This window comes from Mobula hypostoma, chromosome 16 (assembly GCF_963921235.1).
Source record: "Mobula hypostoma chromosome 16, sMobHyp1.1, whole genome shotgun sequence".
Taxonomy (NCBI): domain Eukaryota; kingdom Metazoa; phylum Chordata; class Chondrichthyes; order Myliobatiformes; family Myliobatidae; genus Mobula; species Mobula hypostoma.
Window position 1 is genome coordinate 367,427 of NC_086112.1, and position 22,039 is coordinate 389,465.

Here is a 22,039-nt window from a genome sequence, read left to right on the forward strand (position 1 = left end):
AGATGTGTATGAGATATTAAGAGGAATAGATAGAGTGGACAGCCAGTGCCTCTTCCCCAGGGCACCACTGCTCAATACAAGAGGACATGGCTTTAATGTAAGGAGTGGGAAGTTCAAGGGGGATATTAGAGGAAGGTTTTTTACTCAGAGAGTGGTTGGTGCGTGGAATGCACTGCCTGAGTCAGTGGTGGAGGCAGATACACTAGTGAAATTTAAGAGACTGCTAGACAGGTATATGGAGGAACTTAAGGTGGGAGGTTATATGGGAGGCAGGGTTTGAGGGTCGGCACAACATTGTGGGCCGAAGGGCCTGTAATGTGCTGTACTATTCTATGTTCTATGTTCTATTTCATTATTGAATGTCAATGCTAAGATTCTGTCAAAGAATTCTGTTGGCTGAGATGGTGCTCGGTGCTCGGTGCCGGAGGGCTGGACGGAGGCTCGAAGGTTTTGGACGGACTCAGAGTCGGACTGTGGTCGGGTGCTTCCAGGATGCTGCATCGGCAAGTTTGCGGCGCTGGAGGCTCATGGCAGGAAGAGTTTCTCCCTTTTACCGTCTGCGTGAGATGTTGGGACTATTGGGACTTTGAGACTTTTTTTTACCGTGCCCATGGTCTGCTCTTATCAAATTACGGTATTGTTTTGCACTGTTGTAACTATATGTTATAATTATGTGGTTTTTGTCAGTTTTAGTCTTGGTCTGTCTTGTGTTTCTGTGATATCATACTGGAGGAACATTGTATCACTTTTTAATGCATGCATTTCTAAATGACAATAAACGAGGTCTGAGTGTCCTCATAATCTAAAAATAACTCACATGTATCAGTATCGCAATGGAATAAAGGGAATTACAGTGGCATGAGAAAGGAGCCTGCCAAAGTGGATTGGAGAAGGATACTGGTGCGGATGATGGCCTAGCAGAGGTGGCTGAAATTTCTGGGAATAGTTCAAAAGATGCCGGATAGATATGTCCCACAAAAAAGGGAGTTCTCAAATGGCAGGGGTCAAGGACTGCATTAAAGCCAAGGAAAGGGCTTATAATGCAACAAAAGTGAGTAGGAAGTTGAATGATTGGGAAGCTTTTAAAATCCAACAAAAGGCAATTAAAAAGCTATAAGAAGGGAAAAGATGAAATATGAGGGCAAACTGGCCAATAATATAAAGCAGGATACTGAAAGTTTTTTCAATTATATAAAGAGTAAAAGGACGGTGACAGTTGATATTGGTCTACTGGAAAATGATGCTGGTGAGGTAGTAATGGGGGATAAAGAAATGGCAGATGAACTTAATAGGTACTTTGCATCTGTCTTCACTGTGGAAGACTTGCTCATGCCTTTGTAATATCATAGTCATAGTCATAGTCATACTTTATTGATCCTGGGGGAAATTGGTTTTCGTTACAGGTGCACCATAAATAATTAAATAGTAATATATAAATTATGCCAGGAAATAAGTCCAGGACCAGCCTATTGGCTCAGGGTGTCTGACCCTCCAAGGGAGGAGTTGTAAAGTTTGATGGCCACAGGCAGGAATGACTTCCTATGACGCTCTGTGTTGCATCTCGGTGGAATGAGTCTCTGGCTGAATGTACTCCTGTGCCCAACCAGTATATTATGTAGTGGATGGGAGACATTGTCCAAGATAGCATGCAACTTGGACAGCATCCTCTTTTCAGACACCATCGTTAGAGAGTCCATTTCCATCCCCACAACATCACTGGCCTTATGAATGAGTTTGTTGATTCTGTTGGTGTCTGCTACTCTCAGCCTGCTGCCCCAGCACACAACAGCAAACATGATCACACTGGCCACCACAGACTCATAGAACATCCTCAGCATCGTCCAACAGATGTTAAAGGACCTCAGTCTCCTCAGGAAATAGAGACTGCTCTGACCTTTCTTGTAGACAGCCTCAGTGTTCTTTGACCAGTCCAGTTTATTGTCAATTCGAATCCCCAGGTATTTGTAATCCTCCACCATGTCAACACTGACCCCCTGGATGGAAACAGGGGTCACCGGTGCCTTAGCTCTCCTCAGGTCTACCACCAGCTCCTTAGTCTTTTTCAGATTAAGCTGCAGATAATTCTGCTCACACCATGTGACAAAGTTTCCTACTGTAGCCCTGTACTTTGCATCTGTCTTCACTGTGGAAGACTTTAGTAGTGTGTTAGAGATCTGTAAATGTCAGGGAGCAAGAGTAAGTGCCATTGATATTACAAAGGAAAAAGTGCTAGGCAAACTCAAAGGTCTTAAGGTAGATAAATGGACCAAATGGACTACATTCCAGAGTCCTGAGAGAGGTTGCTGTAGAGATAATGATGCATTGGTCATGATCTTTCAAGAATCACTTGATTCTGGAAGGTTCCTGGAGGACTGGAAGATTGCAAACATCACTCCACTCTTTAGGAGGGGAGAAGGGCAAAAAAAGGAAATTATAGGCCAGTTAGCCAATCCTCAGTGGTTGGGAAAATGTTGGAGTCTATTATTAAATATGAGATTTCGAGCTACTTGGAGACTAATGATAAAATAAGTCAAAGTCAGCCTGGATTCTGTGAAGGGAAATCTTGTCTGACAAACTGTTAAAGTTCTTCAAGGAAGAAACAAGCAGGGTGGACAAAGGAGAGGCAGCGGATGTCATTTACTTGGATTTTCAGAAAGCGTTTGATAAGGTGCCACACATGAAGCTGCTTAACCAGATAAAATCCTATGGCGTTACAGGAAAGATAACTGACATAGATAGGGGAATGACTGACAGGCAGGAGGCAGCGAGTGGGAATAAAAGGGGCCTTTTCTGCTTTGCTGCCAGTGACTGGTGGTATTCCTCAAGGGTCATTATTGGGACTGCTACTTTTCACATTGTTTGTCAATGATTTGGATAATGGAATTGATGGCTTTGTGGCAAAGTTTGCAGATGATACGAAGATAGGTGGGGGATAGGTAGTGCTAAGGAAGCAATGTGATTGCAGCAGGACTTAGACAAATTGGAAGAATGGGCAGAAAAGTGCCAGATGGATACAGTGTTGGGAAATGTATGATAATGCATTTTGGTAAAGGGAACAATAGTGCAGACTATTATCTAAATGAGGAGAAGGTTCAATCATCAGAAGTGCAGGATACGTAGGAGACCTTGTGAAAGACTCCCAGGAGGTTAATTGATGGATTAACATTGTGGTAAAAAAGCCAAATGCAATATTGGCATTTATTTCAACACAAATAGAATATAAAAACAAGGAGATAATGCTGAGCCTTTATAAGACACTAGTCAGGCTGTACTTGGAATATTGTCAACAGTTTTGGGCTCCATATCTCAGAAAGGATGTGTTGTCATTGTAGAGTCCTAAGAAGGTTTATGAGGATGCTTCCAGGAATGAAAGAGTTAACACATGAGGAACATTTGACAGCTTTGGCCTGTACTCACTGGAATTTAGAAGAATACAGGGAGATCTCATTGAAACCTACCAAATGTTGAAAGGACTAGATAGGGTGGATGTGGAGAGGATGCTTCCTCTGGTGGGGTATCCAGAACTCAAAAGTGAAGAACGACATTTTAGAATAGAGGAAGAAGAAGAAGAAAGCCCTTAACTCTGAGTGGAGTCATCAGGACACGGTCATGACGGTGTTTTTTTAGCAGGCTTTCTTAACTTTACGAGGCCGAGTTGCTAACGTGACGCTCAATCCAGCATAGATGGAAAGTGTGCAAGGGAGTCGGCTGGATTTGAACTACCTTCGCTCCGAAGTCTGGCGCTGATGCCACTACGCCACCAGCTGGCAAGAACAGAGGTAAAGAGGAATCCTTTAAGCCAGAGAGTCATGAATCTGTGGAATGCTCTGCCACAGACTGTGGTGGAGGCTAAGTCTGTGGGTATATTTAAGGACGAATTTGATCATTTCCTGATTGGTCAGGGCATCAAAGGAAATGGTGAGAAAGCAGGTGTATGGGGTTGAGTGGAACAATAAAATGGCAGAGCAGACCTGATGGGCTGAATGGCCCATTTCTGTTCCTGTGTCTTATGGTCTATAAAAGAATAGGGGTAATCTCGAGAGAACTGGGACACAAACACTTATCTCAGACTTATGGCTTGTAATTGTTCCTAATAGCTGCTTGTGTAGCAGATAGAGGAATGGTTGAAAAATATCAATTAAGGATACGGAATAATATTGTGGCACTTCAGATGAATTGGAATCACTTCCAAGTAACGTTTTGTGCTTCACGGTGACTTTACGATAAAAAGACAGGAATTGACAATTCATCCATTTCAATACTCACAGCAAAATTGCAAAACTCTTTTGATTCCTTATGATGGGACCCGACCTCACCATCAAATTCCACACATTCTTTTCTGTCCTGATTACCTTCTTGCTGTGGATTTAATATCAGTTAAGAACACCAATTATTTACATGTTAAAAAACTCAAAAGAAATATGTATCAAAAGAAAAATCTGCAAATAATTTGGATCCATGTCTACATGCTTTGCTTATGTGTTTGATTGCATACAAGTTATCGGAAGATATTGTCTGGTGCATTGAGTGTTTATTGATGTTTCTCCTCCCTTTCATCAGTACTCTGACCTCATCAGCTACTGGCTCTTATCTTACCTTTTCCTTCAAAGAAAATAGTGCCTGCTGCACTATTCTGAACCAATTCTGTCCCAGAGTATAATTGTCTATACAGAAACCTACTTAACATTTCCTGTCTTCAACCTTGTATCTATCCTCCGTTACCTAGTCAAAGTAATTTATGTCTATACATCCTTTCTCACAACTTCATCAGTGGTAAAGCTGCAGAATACAGCACAATTATTAAAAGCATAAAATTCATTCTTACCTTTGACTACGTTGAGGTGTAGATTGTCAGAACAAGAAAGGTAGGCATTGGCTTTCTCTTGTGCAAAAAGAGAACCAATAAGAGAGAACAAATCATGCAATAACAAAATAAAAACAAGTTAAACTTGTCCTGCAGAACTCAGTTGATATTTGTACAACAACTGAAATTGAAGCAACTGGACTCTTGCCAAGAATTTCCTTAAGATGCAAAATGATCTGTTCAGTTTTATTGACTTTTCTTTGTATCTTTGCATTGTATGTTTAGGTAGGTTTGTTACTTAGAAACATAGAAATATAGAAAACCTACAGCACAATACAGGCCCTTCGGCCCACAAAGTTATGCCGAACATGTCCCACCTTAGAAATTACTAGGCTTACCTATAGCCCTCTATTTTTCTAAACTCCATGTATCTATCCAAAAGTCTCTTAAAAGACCCTAGTAGAATTAGATAAGATTTCAAAACAAATTAAAGACTTAGATTATGCAATTTCTGCTAATATTGATTTATTTAAACAAAGGGTGGAACTTCAATCACAACACAATCTATTATTAACTCATCCTATTGAAGGCTACTTGCTTAAGCTAAAGAGCCAATTTTATACGTTTGGAGATAAAAATAACAAACTGCTTGCTTAATGTAATCTAATCTAAACTCAATTAAAAACGACCAGAGCCAAAAGGCAAATTTTGAGAATCTGTAGGAAAGATAGTACCCTGGCTTGGGAATATGAAGAAATTAATAAGATTTTCCAAGATTTTTATACTGAATTTCATAAATCTCAATGTCCAGTAGATTATTCTAAAATGAATGCTTTCTTACGAAAGATTGATTTTCCTCAAATTTCTGTTGAGGATCAAAAAACTCTTGATGCCCAAATTACTGAAGCCGAAATTCATAAAGCTATTTTTCAATGCAATCTGGTACCCTGGACTTGATGGCTATCCTATAGAATTTTATAAAAAATTTGGAAAATTGCTTTCTCCGTATATGTTGGAAACCTCTCGGGAGGGGGGAGAAGATGGCGGCGCAACGGCAGCGCGCGCGGCCACTTCGGTGATGATATCTGTTATCTGTCAAGTAGGGGAGAGTGCACAATTCCAGTTTGATAGAGACAGACATGAGAGTACGGAGGAACATCTGGAGAACTTCCGAAATAATTGCTTTGCAGTCGCTGCTACTGTGTGGTAACCGGAATCTCCGGAGCTGAAGGCCCCGAAATCCTCGGCTTTGCTTGTTTCAGCGGCCGGGGCGAGGTCGAAGGCGCTCGGCAGAGGATGGTGCTTGGGAAGCTGTATCGGAGAGGCTGGTCAGAAGCTCGAAGTTTTCGGACGGACGGCCTCAGTGTCGGCTGCTTCCAAGGTATCGGCAAGTTGACGGTGCCTGAAGGTTTATGGCAGGGAATTTCTCCCTTTTGCTGCCTGCTATCGGGGACTCGGGAGTCGATCGACTCGGGACTTTGAGACTTTTTTTTACTGTGCCCATGGTCTGTTCTTCATCAAATTATGGTATTGCTTTGCACTGCTGTAACTATATGTTATAATTATGTGGTTTTGTCAGTGTTAGTCTTTGGTCTGTCCTGTTTTCTGTGATATCACTCTGGAGAAACATTGTATCATTTCTTAATGATGTATGTATTTCTAACTGACGATAAAAGAGGGCTGAGTGTTCTCATAATCTAAAAAAATGTTTAAGGATTCTTTTGTGAAAGGTGATTTACCCTCTACTTCTTATGAGGCTTCTATTTCTTTAATTCTTAAAAAGGATAAAGATCCCACTGACTGTGCCTCATATAGACCTAGTGAGGTCACCTCACTACAGGAAGGATGTGGAAGCATTGGAAAGGGTACAGAGGAGATTTACCAGGATGCTGCCTGGTTTAGAAAGTATGCATTATGATCAGAGATTAAGGGAGCTAGGGCTTTACTCTTTGGAGAGAAGGAGGATGAGAGGAGACATAAGACCATAAGACAAAGGAGCAGAAGTAGGCCATTCTGCCCATCGAGTCTGCTCCGCCATTTTATCATGAGCTGATCCATTTTATCCTATTTAGTCCCACTGCCCCGCCTTCTCACCATAACCTTTGATGCCCTGGCTACTCAGATACCTATCAATCTCTGCCTTAAAGACACCCAATGACTTGGCCTCCACTGCTGCCCGTGGCAACAAATTCCATAGATTCACCATCCTCTGACTAAAAAAATTTTTTTGCATTTCTGTTCTGAAAGGGCGCCCTTCAATCCTGAAGTCATGCTCTCTCGTACTAGACTCCCCCATCATGGGAAACAACTTTGCCACATCCACTCTGTCCATGCCTCTTAACATTCGAAATGTTTCTATGAGATCTCCCCTCATTCTTCTAAACTCTAAGGAATACAGTCCAAGAGCGGATAAATGTTCCTCATATGTCAACCCTCTCATTCCCGGAATCATTCTAGTGAATCTTCTCTGTACCCTCTCCAACGTCAGCACATCCTTTCTTAAATAAGGAGACCAAAACTGCCCACAGTACTCCAAGTGAGGTCTCACCAGCGCCTTATAGAGCCTCAACATCACATCCCTGCTCCTATACTCTATTCCTCTAGAAATGAATGCCAACATTGCATTCGCCTTCTTCACTACCGACTCAACCTGGAGGTTAACTTTAAGGGAATCCTGTACGAGGACTCCGAAGTCCCGTTGCATCTCAGAACTTTGAATTCTTTCCCCATTTAAATAATAGTCTGCCAGTTTATTTTACATGATAGAGGTGTACAAGATAATAAGAGATAGCCAGCGCCTCTTCCCCAGGGCACCACTGCTCAATACAAGAGGACATGGCTTTAAGGTAAGGGTTGGGAAGTTCAAGGGGGATATTAGAGGAAGGTTTTTCACTCAGAGAGTGGTTGGTGCGTGGAATGCACTGCCTGCGTCAGTGGTGGAGGCAGATACACTAGTGAAGTTTAAGAGACTATCAGACAGGTATATGGAGGAATTTAAGGTGGGGGGTTATATGGGAGGCAGGGTTTGAGGGTCGGCACAACATTGTGGGCCGAAGGGCCTGTAATGTGCTGTACTATTCTATATTCTATGTTCTATTTCATTATTGAATGTCAATGCTAAGATTCTGTCAAAGATAATGGTCAATCGGTTGGAGAATATTTTGGGTAAAATTATTTTTAAAGATCAAGCAGGCTTTATAAAGGGTCGTTATTCTTTTTCAGATGTTCGGCGATTATTTAACATTATATATTCGTCCTCTTTTAAAACTCCACAATGTGTCGTCTCTTTGGATGCTGAAAAAGCGTTTGATCGAGTCGAATGGAAATAATTATTTAATGTTTTAGAGAAATTCGGCTTTGGTGTTAATTTTAATAATTGGATTAGAATGATATATAAAACCCCTATTGACTATATAAAACTCATACTGACAGCGGTCTACATTCCCCCCCAGGCGGACATGGAATGTGCTCTGAACATACTGTATGCCAACATCAGTGAACTTGAGACCAGGTATCCGGAGGCTTTGCTCATTACAGCTGGGGACTTTAACCAGGCCAACCTCAGAAAGGCGCTGACAAAGTTATACCAAAATGTCTCCTGCCCCACTAGAGGCCCGAATATACTTGACCACTGCTACACAGCAGTCAAGGATGTCTACCGTTCCGTCTCGCGACCTCACTTCGGAAAATCGGACCATCAGGCCGTACTCCTCCTCCCAGCTTTCAAACAGAAACTGAAGTAGGAGGTCACAGTGTCAAAAGTAGTGTCGCATTGGATGGAGGAAACGGATGAGGTCCTCCATGACTGCTTTGAATCGGTGGACTGGTTAGTATTCAAGGACTCGGCAGCTAACCTCGATCAGTATGCCTCAGCTGTCACGGACTTTATTTGGAAATGCACAGAGGACTGTGTGTCTTGCAAGACGATCCGGGTATTCCCTAACCGGAAAGCTTGGATGAATTATGAGGTCAAGTCCCTTTTAAAGGCTAGAGCTGCGGCTTTTAGATCCGGGGATATCAGTCGCTACACAGAATCCAGGCCTGAACTCCGGAAAGCCATTAAGGGCTCCAAGAGGCAATATCGAGCCAAGTTGGAAGCCCAGGCTAACCAAAGGGATGCCAGTAGACTATGGCAGGGTCTAAATGAGATCACTGGGCACAGAGAAAAGGCAGGGAATATCAATAACTGTGGCGCTTCTCTTCCTGATGAACTTAACGTATTCTACACAAGGTTTGAACAGAAGAGGAGCATCCCGCTCCCTCCAGATGAACCGGACCTGGTGGCATTGAGATTCATCGTCACCAAGGAGGACGTTAGAAGGGCCTTTCTGAAGATAAATCCAAGGAAGGCGATGGGCCCAGATGGCGTCCCAGGATGGGTTCTCCGTGCCTGTGCAAGCGAGCTAGATGGAGTGTTTGCTGACATCTTCAACTGCTCCTTGCTTCAGTCTAAGATCCCCTAGTGTTTTAAGAAGGCAACAATAATCCCAGTGCCGAAGAAGAGCAAGGTGGCATGCCTGAATGACTATCGACCCATGGCTCTGACATCAATTGCTATGAAGTGCTTCGAGAGATTGGTTTTGGCACACATCAACCACAGCCTACCAGTCAACCTCGATGCTTTGCAATTCGCCTACCGGAGCAACAGGTCAATGGCAGATGCCATCTCTCTGGCCCTACATTCCTCCTTAGAACACCTGGAGAATAAAGATGCATATGTAAGGCTCCTTTTCATTGACTACAGCTCTGCCTTTAATACCATCGTTCCAAATAAACTGATTCCTAAGCCAAGGAACCTGGGCCTTAGCACTCAGATCTGCAGCTGGATCTTCAACTTCCTCACAGACGGGACCCAGGCTGTAAAAATAGGGGACAAGCTCTCCTCTACAATCACACTGAGCACCGGTGCCCCACAAGGCTGTGTACTCAGCCCCCTGCTGTACTCACTGTACACCCATGATTGTGTAGCCAGGTTCCATCAAACTCAATATATAAGTTTGCTGATGACACAACAATTGTAGGCCGTATCTCGGGTAATGATGAGTTTGAGTACAGAGAGGAAATTAAGAACCTGGTGGCATGGTGCGAAGACAATAACCTATCCCTCAATGTCAGCAAGACGAAGGAATTGGTTGTTGACTTCAGAAGGAGTAGCGGACCGCACGACCCAATTTACATTGGTGGTCTGCAAGTGGAACAGGTCAAAAGCTTTAAGTTCCTCGGGGTCAATATCACAAATGTCCTGACTTGGTCCAACCAAGCAGAGTTCAATGCCAAGAAGGCCCACCAGCGCCTTTACTTCCTGAGAAAACTAAAGAAATTTGGCTTGTCCCCTAAAACCCTCACTAATTTTTATAGATGCACCGTAGAAAGCATTCTTCTAGGGTGCATCACAACCTGGTAACCATAGAAACCATAGAAACTACAGCACAGAAACAGGCCCTTTGGCCCTTCTTGGCTGTGCCGAACCATTTTCTGCCTAGTCCCACTGACCTGCACATGGACCATATCCCTCCATACATCTCCCATCCATGTATCTGTCCAATTTATTCTTAAATGTTAAAAAAGAACCCGCATTTACCACCTTGTCTGGCAGCTCATTCCATACTCCCACCACTCTCTGTGTGAAGAAGCCCCCCCTAATGTTCCCTTTAAACTTTTCCCCCCTCACCCTTAACCCATGTCCTCTGGTTTTTTTCTCCACTTGCCTCAGTGGAAAAAGCCTGCTTGCATTCACTCTATCTATACCCATCATAATTTTATATACCTCTATCAAATCTCCCCTCATTCTTCTACGCTCCAGGGAATAAAGTCCCAAACTATTCAACCTTTCTCTGTAACTGAGTTTCTCAAGTCCCGGCAACATCCTTGTAAACCTTCTCTGCACTCTTTCAACCTTATTTATATCCTTCCTGTAATTTGGTGACCAAAACTGAACACAATACTCCAGATTCGGTCTCACCAATGCCTTATTCAACCTCATCATAATATTCCAGCTCTTAGACTCAATACTTTGATTAATAAAGGCCAATGTACCAAAAGCTCTCTTTACGACCCTATCTACCTGTGACGACACTTTTAGGGAATTTTGTATCTGTATTCCCAGATCCCTCTGTTCCACTGCACTCCTCAGTGCCTTACCATTAACCCTGTATGTTCTACATTGGTTTGTCCTTCCAATGTGCAATACCTCACACTTGTCAGTATTAAACTCCATCTGCCATTTTTCAGCCCATTTTTCCAGCTGGTCCAAGTCCCTCTGCAGGCTCTGAAAACCTTCCTCACTGTCTACTACACCTCCAGTCTTTGTATCATCAGCAAACTTGCTGATCCAATTTACCACATTATGATCTAGATCATTGATATAGATGACAAATAACAATGGACCCAGCACTGATCCCTGTGGCACACCACTAGTCACAGGCCTCCACTCAGGGAAGCAATTTTCTACCACCACTCTCTGGCTTCTTCCATCGAGCCAATGTCCAATCCAATTTACCACCTCTCCATGTATACCTAGCGACTGAATTTTCCTAACTAACCTCCCATGCGGGACCTTGTCAAAGGCCTTACTGAAGTCCATGTAGACAATATCCTCTGCCTTCCCTTCATCCACTTTCCTGGTAACCTCCTCGAAAAACTCCAACAGATTGGTCAAACATGACCTACCACGCACAAAGCCATGTTGACTCTCCCTAATAAGCCCCTGTCTATCCAAATGCTTGTAGATTCTGTCTCTTAGTACTCCCTCCAATAACTTACCTACTACCGACGTTAAACTCACCGGCCTATGATTTCCCAGATTACTTTTCGATCCTTTTTTAAACAACGGAACAACATGAGCCACTTTCCAATCTTCCGGCACTTCACCCGTAGACAGCGACATTTTAAATATTTCAGCCAGGGCCCCCGCAATTTCAACACTAGTCTCCTTCAAGGTCCGAGGGAACACCCTGTTGGGTCCTGGGGATTTATCCACTTTAATTTTCCTCAAGACAGCAAGCACCTCTTCCTTTTCAATCTGTACGGTTGCCATGGTCTCACTACTTGATTCCCTCAATTCCATAGATTTCATGCCAGCTTCCTTAGTAAATACTGACGCAAAAAACCTATTTAAGATCTCCCCCATTTCCTTTGGTTCTGCACAAAGCCGACCACTCTGATCTTCAAGAGGACCAATTTTATCCCTTACAATCCTTTTGCTCTTAATATACTTGTAAAAGCTCTTTGGATTATCCTTCACTTTGACTGCCAAGGCAACCTCATGTCTTCTTTTTGCCCTCCTGATTTCTTTCTTAAGTATTTTCTTGCACTTCTTATACTCCTCAAGCACCTGATTTACTCCCTGTTTCCTATACATTTCATACAACTCCCTCTTCTTCTTTATCAGAGTTGCAATATCCCTTGAGAACCAAGGTTCCTTATTCCTATTCAATTTGCCTTTAATCCTGACAGGAACATACAAACTCTGCACTCTCAAAATTTCCCCTTTGAAGACTTCCCACCTACCAATCACATCTTTGCCAGAGAACAACCTGTCCCAATCCACGCTTTTTAGATCCTTTCTCATTTCTCATTTGGTATGGAAGTTGTCCTGTCCAAGACCGAAAGAAGCTGCAGAAGATCGTGAACACGGTGCAGCACATCACACAAACCAATCTTCCGTCCATGGACTCACTTTACACCGCACACTGTCGGAGCAGTGTTGCCAGGGTAATCAAGGACACGACCCACCCAGCCAACACACTTTTCGTCCCTCTTCCCTCCGAGAGAAGGTTCAGGAGCTTGAAGACTCGTACGGCCAGATTTGGGAACAGCTTCTTTCCAACTGTGATAAGACTGCTGAACAGATCCTGACCCGGATCTGGGCTGTACCTTCCAAATATCCGGACCTGCCTCTCGGTTTTTGTACACTACCTTACTTTCCCTTTTCTATTTTCTATTTATGATTAATAATTTAAGTTTTTAATATTTATTAATTTTAACTATTTTTAATATCTTTAATATTTAATATTTGTAATCTAGGGAGTGTGAAGCGCAGAATCAAATATCGCTGTGATGATTGTACGTTCTAGTACCAATTGTTTGGCGACAATAAAGTATAAAAAGTATAAAGTGTTTTGCTACTGTTATTACTAATAACTGTAGGTCCCCTTTTTTCAGCTTTCACGGGGGACAAGACAAGATTGTCCATTAAGTCCTTTGTTATTTAGTTTAATACTAGAACACCTTGCTATTGCTCTTCGTGAAGCTAAAGATATTTATGGGGTTTTTGTGAATGAGACCATTCATCAGATTTCTCTTTACGCTGATGATTTACTGGTTTATATATCCAATCCCCAGTAATCTATTCCTGCCTTGCTAAAATTATTTAATGAATTTGGAGATTTTTCAGGATATAAAATAAATTTTAGTAAAAGTGAACTGTTTCCTTTAAATGAATCTGTTTCTATATATGATAATACTTCTTTCAAAGTCTCGGATTCCTTTAGATATTTAGGCGTTATAATCACTAAAAAATACAAGGATCTTTATAAAGTTAATTTTGTTCCCTTGGTGGATTCTATGAAGTATTTATTTAGTAGATGGAACCCACTTACCTTTTCACTTGTTGGTCATATAGTCAAAATGATGATTTTACCAAAATTTTTATATTTATTTCAGAATATCCCTGTTTTTCTGACTAAGAAGTTTTTTGATCAGATTGATTCTATTATTCTATCTTTTATTTGGAATAATAAAAGACCAAGAATTATTAAATGTCACTTACAAAAGTTGAAAAAGGATGGATGTCTCGCTTTGCCTAATTTAAGAATGTATTACTGGGCTGTTAATGTGCAATACATGTCCTTTTGGTTACACTGGGTTGATAAGAATGATCGGCCAATTTGGGTAGATTTGGAATTGAAAACTGTGAAACAGTTCTATTTAACCTCGTTATCGGGAGCTGCTTTACTTATACAATTAGCTAAAGTTGCTAATTTAAATTTATACCCTGTGATTAAGCATTCTTTACAAATTTGGCTCCAGTTCTGTAATTTTTTTAATCTTAAAAAATTTAAACTTTGTAGTTTAATTTATCAAAATTACTTTTTTAAGCCTTCTTTGAGTGATCCAACTTTTTACTTTGGAAAAATAAAGGTATTAATTTTTTCACGAGGAAATCTGCGGATGCTGGAAATTCAAGAAACACACATAAAAATTGCTGGTGAACGCAGCAGGTCAGGCAGCATCTCTAGGAAGAGGTACAATCGACGTTTCGGGCTGAGACCCTTCGTCAGGACGAACTGAAAGAAGAGATAGTAAGAGATTTGAAAGTGGGAGGGGGAGGGGGAGATCCAGAATGGTAGGAGAAGACAGGAGGGGGAAGGGATGGAGCTAAGAGCTGGAAAGTTGATTGGCAAAAAGGGATATGAGAGGATCATGGGACGGACGGGAGGCCCAGGGAGAAAGGAATCTGTCTGGGTAGCCTCCAACCTGATGGCATGAACATTGACTTCTCTAACTTCCGTAAATGCCCCACCTCCCCTTCGTACCCCATCCGTTATTTATTTATTATTATTATTATTTCTCTCTCTCTCCCTTTTCTCCCTCTGTCCTTCTCACTATACTCCTTGCCCATCCTCTGGGCTTCCTCCTTCCCCCTTTCTTTTTCCCTAGGCCTCCCGTCCTTCCCATGATCCTCTTACATCCCTTTTTGCCAATCAACTTTCCAGCTCTTGGCTCCATCCCTCCCCCTCCCACTTTCAAATCTCTTACTATCTCTTCTTTCAGTTGGTCTTGACGAAGGGTCTCGGCCTGAAACGTCGACTGTACCACTTCCTATAGATGCTGCCTGGCCTGCTGCGTTCACCAGCAATTTTTATGTGTGTTGCTTGGTATTAATTCTTTTCTGGATTTATTTAAAGAAGATAGACTGATGTCTTTTGAACAATTAGTTGATAAATGTTCTCTTTCATACTCACACTTTTTACAATACCTTCAAGTGAGACATTTCTTAAAAAATATTTAAGTAATTTTCCTTACATATTGGATGCTGACCTGTTAGATACTATCACGAGTATGAACCCTTTGATGAAGAATTCCATTGGAAGAATTTATAATTTATTATTACAATGGGATAAGCATCCTTTATTTAAGATTAAACAAGATTGGGAAAAGGAACTTAATTTGACTTTTATGACGGAGGACTGGACGTGGATTCTGAAGTTGATTAACTCTTCCTTGATCTGTGCTAGTCATTCACTGATTCAATTTAAAATTGTACATTGTCTATTTGACAAAGGAGAGTTTGTCTAAAATGTTTCCTAATGTTGATAGTTATTGTGATAGATATAAAAACTGAGACAGCTACACTGACACACATGTTTTGGTCCTGTTCTATACTGGAACAGTTCTGGAAGTCAGTTTCTTCTACAATTTCTAAAGCACTTAAAATTAATTTATAACCTAACAAATTAACTGTGATTTTTGGAATAATTCCTCAAAATATCCGCGGTATCTCATCGTCTGACCAAGATGTTATTGCATTTGTTACATTGATAGCTAGGAGGGCCATTTTGTTGAAATGGGAGGATACATCAGCTCCCACTTTGTCACAATGGTTCTCTCAAGTGATGCTATGTCTTAGTTTGGAGAAAATTAGAAGTCGAGCTTTTGAACCTATGTTTGATTTTGAGAAAAAGATGGGGCTCATTTGCTCGTTATTATCATTTGAGTTAATTGATAGATTTCCTTCAGAATCTAATTGTAAAATTTTTGGTACATTTTTTTTCTTGCTGGCGGTTTGATGTTTATCTTTAAAAGCTTTTTGTATGACGCATGACTCAGGGGTTGAACACCTAATGGGTTTTTTTTTCTCACTTTTCCTTGCTTAGTAGGGTTTTTTTTTCTTTTTTTGTCACCAAAATTTTTTCAATCTTTAAAACAGTTTTTTTTCTTGAGACATTGTAAGTGTTGCCTACTTCGATGTACTCTTGTTAATTTTGGATAATAATAATAAAAAGATTTGTAAAGAAAAAAAAATACCCTATCGTATCCGCCTCTACCACCATTGCTGGCAGCCCATTCCACGCACTCACCACCCTCTGAGTAAAATACTTACCCCTGACATCTCCTCTGTACCTACTCCCCAGCACCTTAAACCTGTGTCCTCTTGTGGCAATCTTTTCAGCTCTGGGAAAAAGCCTCTGACTATCCACACGATCAATACCTTTCATCATCTTATACACCTCTCTCAGGTCACCTCTCATCCTCTGTCGCTCGAAGGAGAAAAGACAGAGTTCACTCAACCTGTTTTCATAAGGCATGCTCCCCAATCTAGGCAACGTCCTTTGTAAATCTCCTCTGCACTCTTTCTATGGTTTCCACATCTTTCCTGTAGTGAGGTGACCAGAACTGAGCACAGTACTCCAAGTGGGGTCTGACCAGGGTCCTATATAGCTGCAACATCACCTCTCGGCTCCCTAAATTCAATTCCACGATTAATGAAGGCCAATACACCGTATGCCTTCTTAACCACAGAGTCAACCTACGCAGCTGCTTTGAGCGTCCTATGGACTGGGACCCCAAGATCCCTCTGATCCTCCACACTGCCAAGAGTCTTACTATTAATACTATATTCTGCCATCATACTTGACCTACCAAAATGAACCACTTCACACTTATCTGGGTTGAACACCATCTGCCACTTCTCAGCCCAGTTTTGCATCCTATCAATGTCCCGCTGTAATCTCTGACAGTCCTCCACACTATCCACAACACCTCGAACCTTTGTGTCATCAACAAACTTACTAACCCATCCCTCCACTTCCTCATCCAGGTCATTTGTAAAAATTATGAAGAGTAAGGGTCCCAGAACAGATCCCTGAGGCACACCACTGGTCGCTTATCCGTCTACAACCACTCTTTGCCTTCTGTGGGCAAGTCAGTTCTGGATCCACAAAGTAATGTCCCCTTGGATCCCATGCCTCCTTACTTTCTCAATAAGCCTCGCATGGGGTACCGTATCAAACGCCTTGCTGTAATTCAGATACACCACACCTACTACTCTACTTTCATCAATGTGTTTAGTCACATCCTCAAAAAATTCAATCAGGCTTGTAAGGCACGACCTGCCCTTGACAAAGCCATGCTGACTATTCCCATTCATATTATACCTCTCCAAATGTTCATTAATCCTGCCTCTCAGCATCTTCTCCATCAACTTACCAACCACTGAGGTAAGACTCACTGGTCTATAATTTCCTGGGCTATCTCTACTCCCTATTCTTGAATAAAGGAACAACATCCGCAACCCTCCAATCCTCCGGAACCTCTCCCGTCCGCATCGATGATGCAAAGATCATCGCCAGAGGCTCAGCAATCTCCTCCCTCGCCTCCCACAGTAGCCTGGGGTACATCCCATCTGGTCCCGGTCACTTATCCAACTTGATGCTTTCCAAAAGCTCCAGCGCATCCTCTTTCTTAATATCTACATGCTCAAGCTTTTCAGTTTGCTGCAAGTCATCACTGAATCGCCAAGATCCTTTTCCATAGTGACTACTGAAGTAAAGTATTCATTAATTACCTCCGCTATTTCCTCCGGTTCAATACACACTTCCCCACTGTCACACTTGATAGGTCCTATTCTTTCACATCTTACCCTCTTGCTCTTTACATACTTGTAGTATGCCTTGGGGTTTCCTTTATCCTGCCCGCCAAGGCCTTCTCATGGCCCCTTCTGGCTCTCCTAATTTCCTTCTTAAGCTCCTTCCTATTAGCCTTATAATCTTCTGCATCTCTAACATTACCTAGCTCCCTAAACCATTTGTAAGCTTTTCTTTTCTTCTTGACTTCTCCATCTCTTCTTGAAAATTTCAATAACAATCAAATTTAAGCTGCATTCAGTACAAATTAATAAATCTTAATTAAAAAATGGCTAATTAGTATAAATGCCAACAAAATAATTGGCTGTCAAAAATCTTGTGTCTCATTTAGTAAATTCTTGTTTTAGTTCTGTTTTATGGTCACAAAACAGAATCCAGTAAAGGCACCACTACAGCCAAAACTACTTCATGCATCAATATCCAGCTTCCATGATATACTTAATCTTACTGAATTTACCTTGTAGGTCGATGGGTTATATTGACAGTAGAAATCACTTCTGTTGTTGTCTGATCAACATGAGAATTGTGGATTTTCTGAGGGGTCCTTCTTGATGTCCTTTTGATTGCTTGCTGATTTGGAAATCTCTTGCTGATAAATGGTGCAGCACCAACCTCCCGAGTTTCCTGGCAATTACTGTATGTCGACAATTTTGGACACTGCTGAACCTGATTCAGTGACTCAAGTTTATGCAAGAGAAAGGAGTGGCTCTGAGGAATGGAGGTAAGTTTCCAGCAACTTAAACTTCCTTTGAACTTTATTTTCTTTGGTGCTTTATTCTCCATTAAGTATTTTAAATCTATACAAAAATATCTTAACAGCTTTTTTAATTGTGCAGTTATATTAGGTGTTTCTGAAAGCCAGTGATCTTCATAAATATTCCTGGTTCACCAATTCTTTGGAAAATTATTAAGCTTAAGAATGAGGTACAGGATTGGAGGTCTGGTGTTCCACAAGGGCTGGTTTGTAATTTGTATGAATAATTTGGATGAGGCATGAGGCATGGTTAGTAAATTTGTGGATAATACTAAAATAGTTATAGGTAGTGTAGAAGGTTTGCGGAAGGTAGTGAGAAGGAATTCAGTTGCAAACAGCTAATTCTATATTTCCTGATCTATTTTGCTGCATATTTCACAAAAATAGAATTGAGAAAAAATAGTGTAATAGAATCAAGAGTGAAAATGGAGGCAGTATGTTCTTTCCTCAATTAGGGCCTCCTTTGACCCCATGTGCTCGCTCCTCAGTGAGGCCCATGCCCACCCTGATGAGCGCTTCTTCCGTTGCCTCTGTCTCCGTGCCTATTTCTTTGGCAAGGACTCACCACCCTGCAATGATGATCCCTACTCCAGCCTTCAACCTTTCTCCTCGTCCTGGACACCTTGCTCTGGTCTTCTGCCTGTTCTGGATCTTTTCATTGCTAACTTCTGACAACACATCAACCGTCTTGACTCTAACAGTCTTCTTTCCAACCCTCTCACTCACTCTGCACAGGCTGCTCTCTACTCCTTCCACACAAATCCTAACCTCACCATCAAAGCTGCAGATAAAGGGGGTGCTGCTGTAGTCTGGTGGAGGCCAGGCAACAACTTTCAGACACCTCCTCATATCCTGGAACAGGACCCCACTAAGGAGTACCAGGCTATCACCGAACCTTCACCAATGTTATTGACCCTGGGGATTCCCATCCACAGCCACCAACCTCATAGTTCTTACCTCGCACCTCCCGTGTCTACCTCCTACCCAAGGTCCATAAACCTGACAGTCCAGGTGGACCCATTGTTTCTGCCTGCTCCTGCCCCACTGAGCTTGTGTCTGCATACCTTGACTCTGTTTTATCCCCCTTAGTTCAGTCACTTCCTACCTATATCTGTGACTCTTCACACACTCTTGATTTTTTCAATGACTTTAAGTTCCCTGGCCCTGATAGTCTCATTATTACTATGGATGTCCAGTTCCTGTACACCTTTATCCCTCATCAAGAGGGCCTTAAAGCTCTCCGCTTCTTTCTGAACAGACCCAACCACCACCACACTTCTCCATCTGGTGGAATTGATCCTCACCCTCAATAATTTCTCCTTTGGCTCCTCTCACCTCCTTCAAACCAAATGTGTAGCCATAGGCACTTGCAAGAGTCTCAGCTACACCTGCCTTTTCATCAGCTACAGTAAATGTTCCAAGCCTACACCAGCATCACTCCCCAGCCCTTCCTACGCTATATCGACGACTGCACTGGTGCTGCTTCCTGCACCCACGTGGAGCTTGTCAACTTCATCATCTTTGTCTTCAGCTTCCACCCTGTCCTCAAACTTACCTGGTCCATTTCCGACATCTCTCTCCCCTTTCTCTATCTCTGGAGACCGCTTATCTATTGATATCTATTATAAACCCGCTGACTCTCATGGCTACCTGGACTGTACCCCTTCCCTTCCCTGTCACTTGTAAAAATGCCATTCCCTTCTCTCAGTTTCTCTCTGTCTGCCGCATCTGCTTTCAGGATGAGGCTTTTCATTCCAGAATACTGAGATGTCCTCCTTCTTCAAAGAAAGCAGCTTCCCTTCCTCCACCATCGATACTGCCCCACCAGCATCTCTTCCATTTCGCATACATCTGCCCCCACCCCGTCCTCCCACTGTCACGCCAAGGCTAGAATTCCTCTTGTCCTCACCTACCACCCCACCAGCCTCCATGTCCAGCACATAATTCTCCAAAACTTCTGCAATCTCTAATGGGATCCCATCACTGAGCATAGATTTCCCTCCCCCTCACTTTCTGCTTTCCACAGGAATCACTTCCTATATGGCTCCCTTGTCCACTCCACCTCTCCCCACTGATCTCCCTTCTGGCCCTGGTACTTATCCTCGCAAGTGGAACAAGTGCCACACTTGCCCCTACATCTCATTCCTCACTATCATTCAGGGTCTCAAACAGTGCTTTCAGGTGAGGTGACACTTCACCAATGAGTCTTTCGGAGTCATCAACTGCATCCGGTGCTCCTGGTATGGCCTCCTGTATATTAGTGAGACCTGACATAGATTGGGAGACGGCTTCGCTGAGCACCTTTGCTCCTTCTGCCACAAAAGGTGGGATCTCCTGGTGGCCACCATTTCAATTCTACTTCCCATTCCCATTCTGACATGTCAGTGCATGGCCTCCTTTACTGTCACGATGAGGCTACACTCAGGCTGTAGGAGCAACTCCTTATATTCTGTCTGGGTAGCCTCCAACCTGATGGCATGAACTTCGATTTCTCAAACTTTCGGTAATTACCCTCCCCACTCCTCCCCATCACCATTCCCCATTCCTGTTTCCCTATTTCACCTTATCTCCTTACTTGACCACCACCTCCCTCGGTACTCCTCTACCCTCCTCCTCCTCCCCCTTCCCTTTCTTCCATGGTCTTCCCTCCGCTCCTAACAGGGTCATATCTTTTCTAGGGTCAGCGTCAATGCACAATCAACATGATCAAATTATGAACTGTCTGTCTTCTGTAACAATCATTACCACATCCATTTTATACGTGTGAAACAGTATTGTACCTATCTGAATGAAGTCACTGAAGCATAAGACTTGTGATGCTGCAGGACACATTTATTTTTAGTGAGAACATGCAAATGTAATTGGAGAGGAAATCAATGAGTCATCATTCTTATTGTTAAAATGTCAGTGCATGCCAGGATCAAAATAGTCAGAGTAATTAAGGTGTGACCTATTCATTTTTAAAAATGTGGGCCACAATTTACACGCAAACATTAAGAACTAGAAATACCAGTCCATCTGACATGTCCCTGATGTCATTCCTAAAATTGTGCACAATGCCCCACAGTAACACATTAGATAATGGAGCAATTCAGCAGGTCAGGCAGCCCTCATTCAGGACAGACACAATGCCTCAAACATTGTCAAAGAGCCCTGCCATCCTTCCCAGAATCTCTTTGACCTCCTACCATCAGGCAGAAGGTACTGCAGCATAAGAACCGGAACTGTCAGGCTGGACAACCACTTCCTCCCCCAGGCTGTTGGACATCGAAACACCCTGCTGCCATCCAGCTCACATGTACACCCTGTCTAATTGTCTGCCACATCACCACCCTGCCTCTAACATGTGCAAACTCACAGACACTGCACAGGTCACTTCTCATCTTTTATTGCTGCGACTATTTTTATGACTGTTTGTCAATCTTCAGGTCCTGCCACTCAGGGACTTGTTCCACAAGCTTGTTTCATCAAATTATTCCAGCAAACTCACAAACTGGGAATTGTGGCAATTTATTGCAGAGAGAAATATTGTTGTAGAGAAAAGAAGTATCTTAGAACATAGAATAGCACAGCGTTCATGCTTTTACTAGCATTGATTTGTTTCCTTTCTGGTTTATCATGCTTGATAAACCTCGTCGTATGTCGTCACCTGTCTGGATAATATCCAAGAATCTTGAAAGTTCTGAAGACTGCCCTGGCCGCAGTGCCCATTGCTTGCTAATATGATAAGACCATAAGACCGTAAGACATAGGAGCAGAATTAGTCCATTCAGCCCATCAAGTCTGCTTTGCCATTCTATCATGGCTGACCCTGAATCCCACTCAACCCCACAC

At 42.4% G+C, this 22,039-nt stretch overlaps 2 protein-coding genes across 6 annotated transcripts in view; one reads left to right on the top strand and one right to left on the bottom strand.

The window, feature by feature from the left end:
• Positions 1-18,097, bottom strand: part of LOC134357629 (transmembrane protease serine 9-like) — a 133,314-nt gene extending 115,217 nt beyond the window's left edge. For 4 of the 5 annotated variants that reach the window (XM_063069254.1, XM_063069255.1, XM_063069253.1 and 1 more), the window contains exons 1-2: positions 17,909-18,097; positions 4,267-4,359 (exon numbers count right to left, since the gene is read on the bottom strand). The gene's annotated coding sequence lies outside the window, so the exon portion shown is untranslated. Of the gene's footprint in view, positions 1-4,266; positions 4,360-4,825; positions 4,857-17,908 lie in introns of those variants that run through there. The other variant, XM_063069252.1, reaches the window with a different exon arrangement.
• On the top strand, positions 5,844-10,619 carry LOC134357630 (uncharacterized). Its single transcript, XM_063069256.1, has 2 exons — positions 5,844-6,185; positions 8,257-10,619. Exon 2 carries the CDS (start codon positions 8,581-8,583, stop codon positions 9,265-9,267), a length of 687 nt encoding a protein of 228 aa, XP_062925326.1. The 5' UTR covers positions 5,844-6,185; positions 8,257-8,580; the 3' UTR covers positions 9,268-10,619.
• Positions 18,098-22,039: the final 3,942 nt, after the last annotated feature.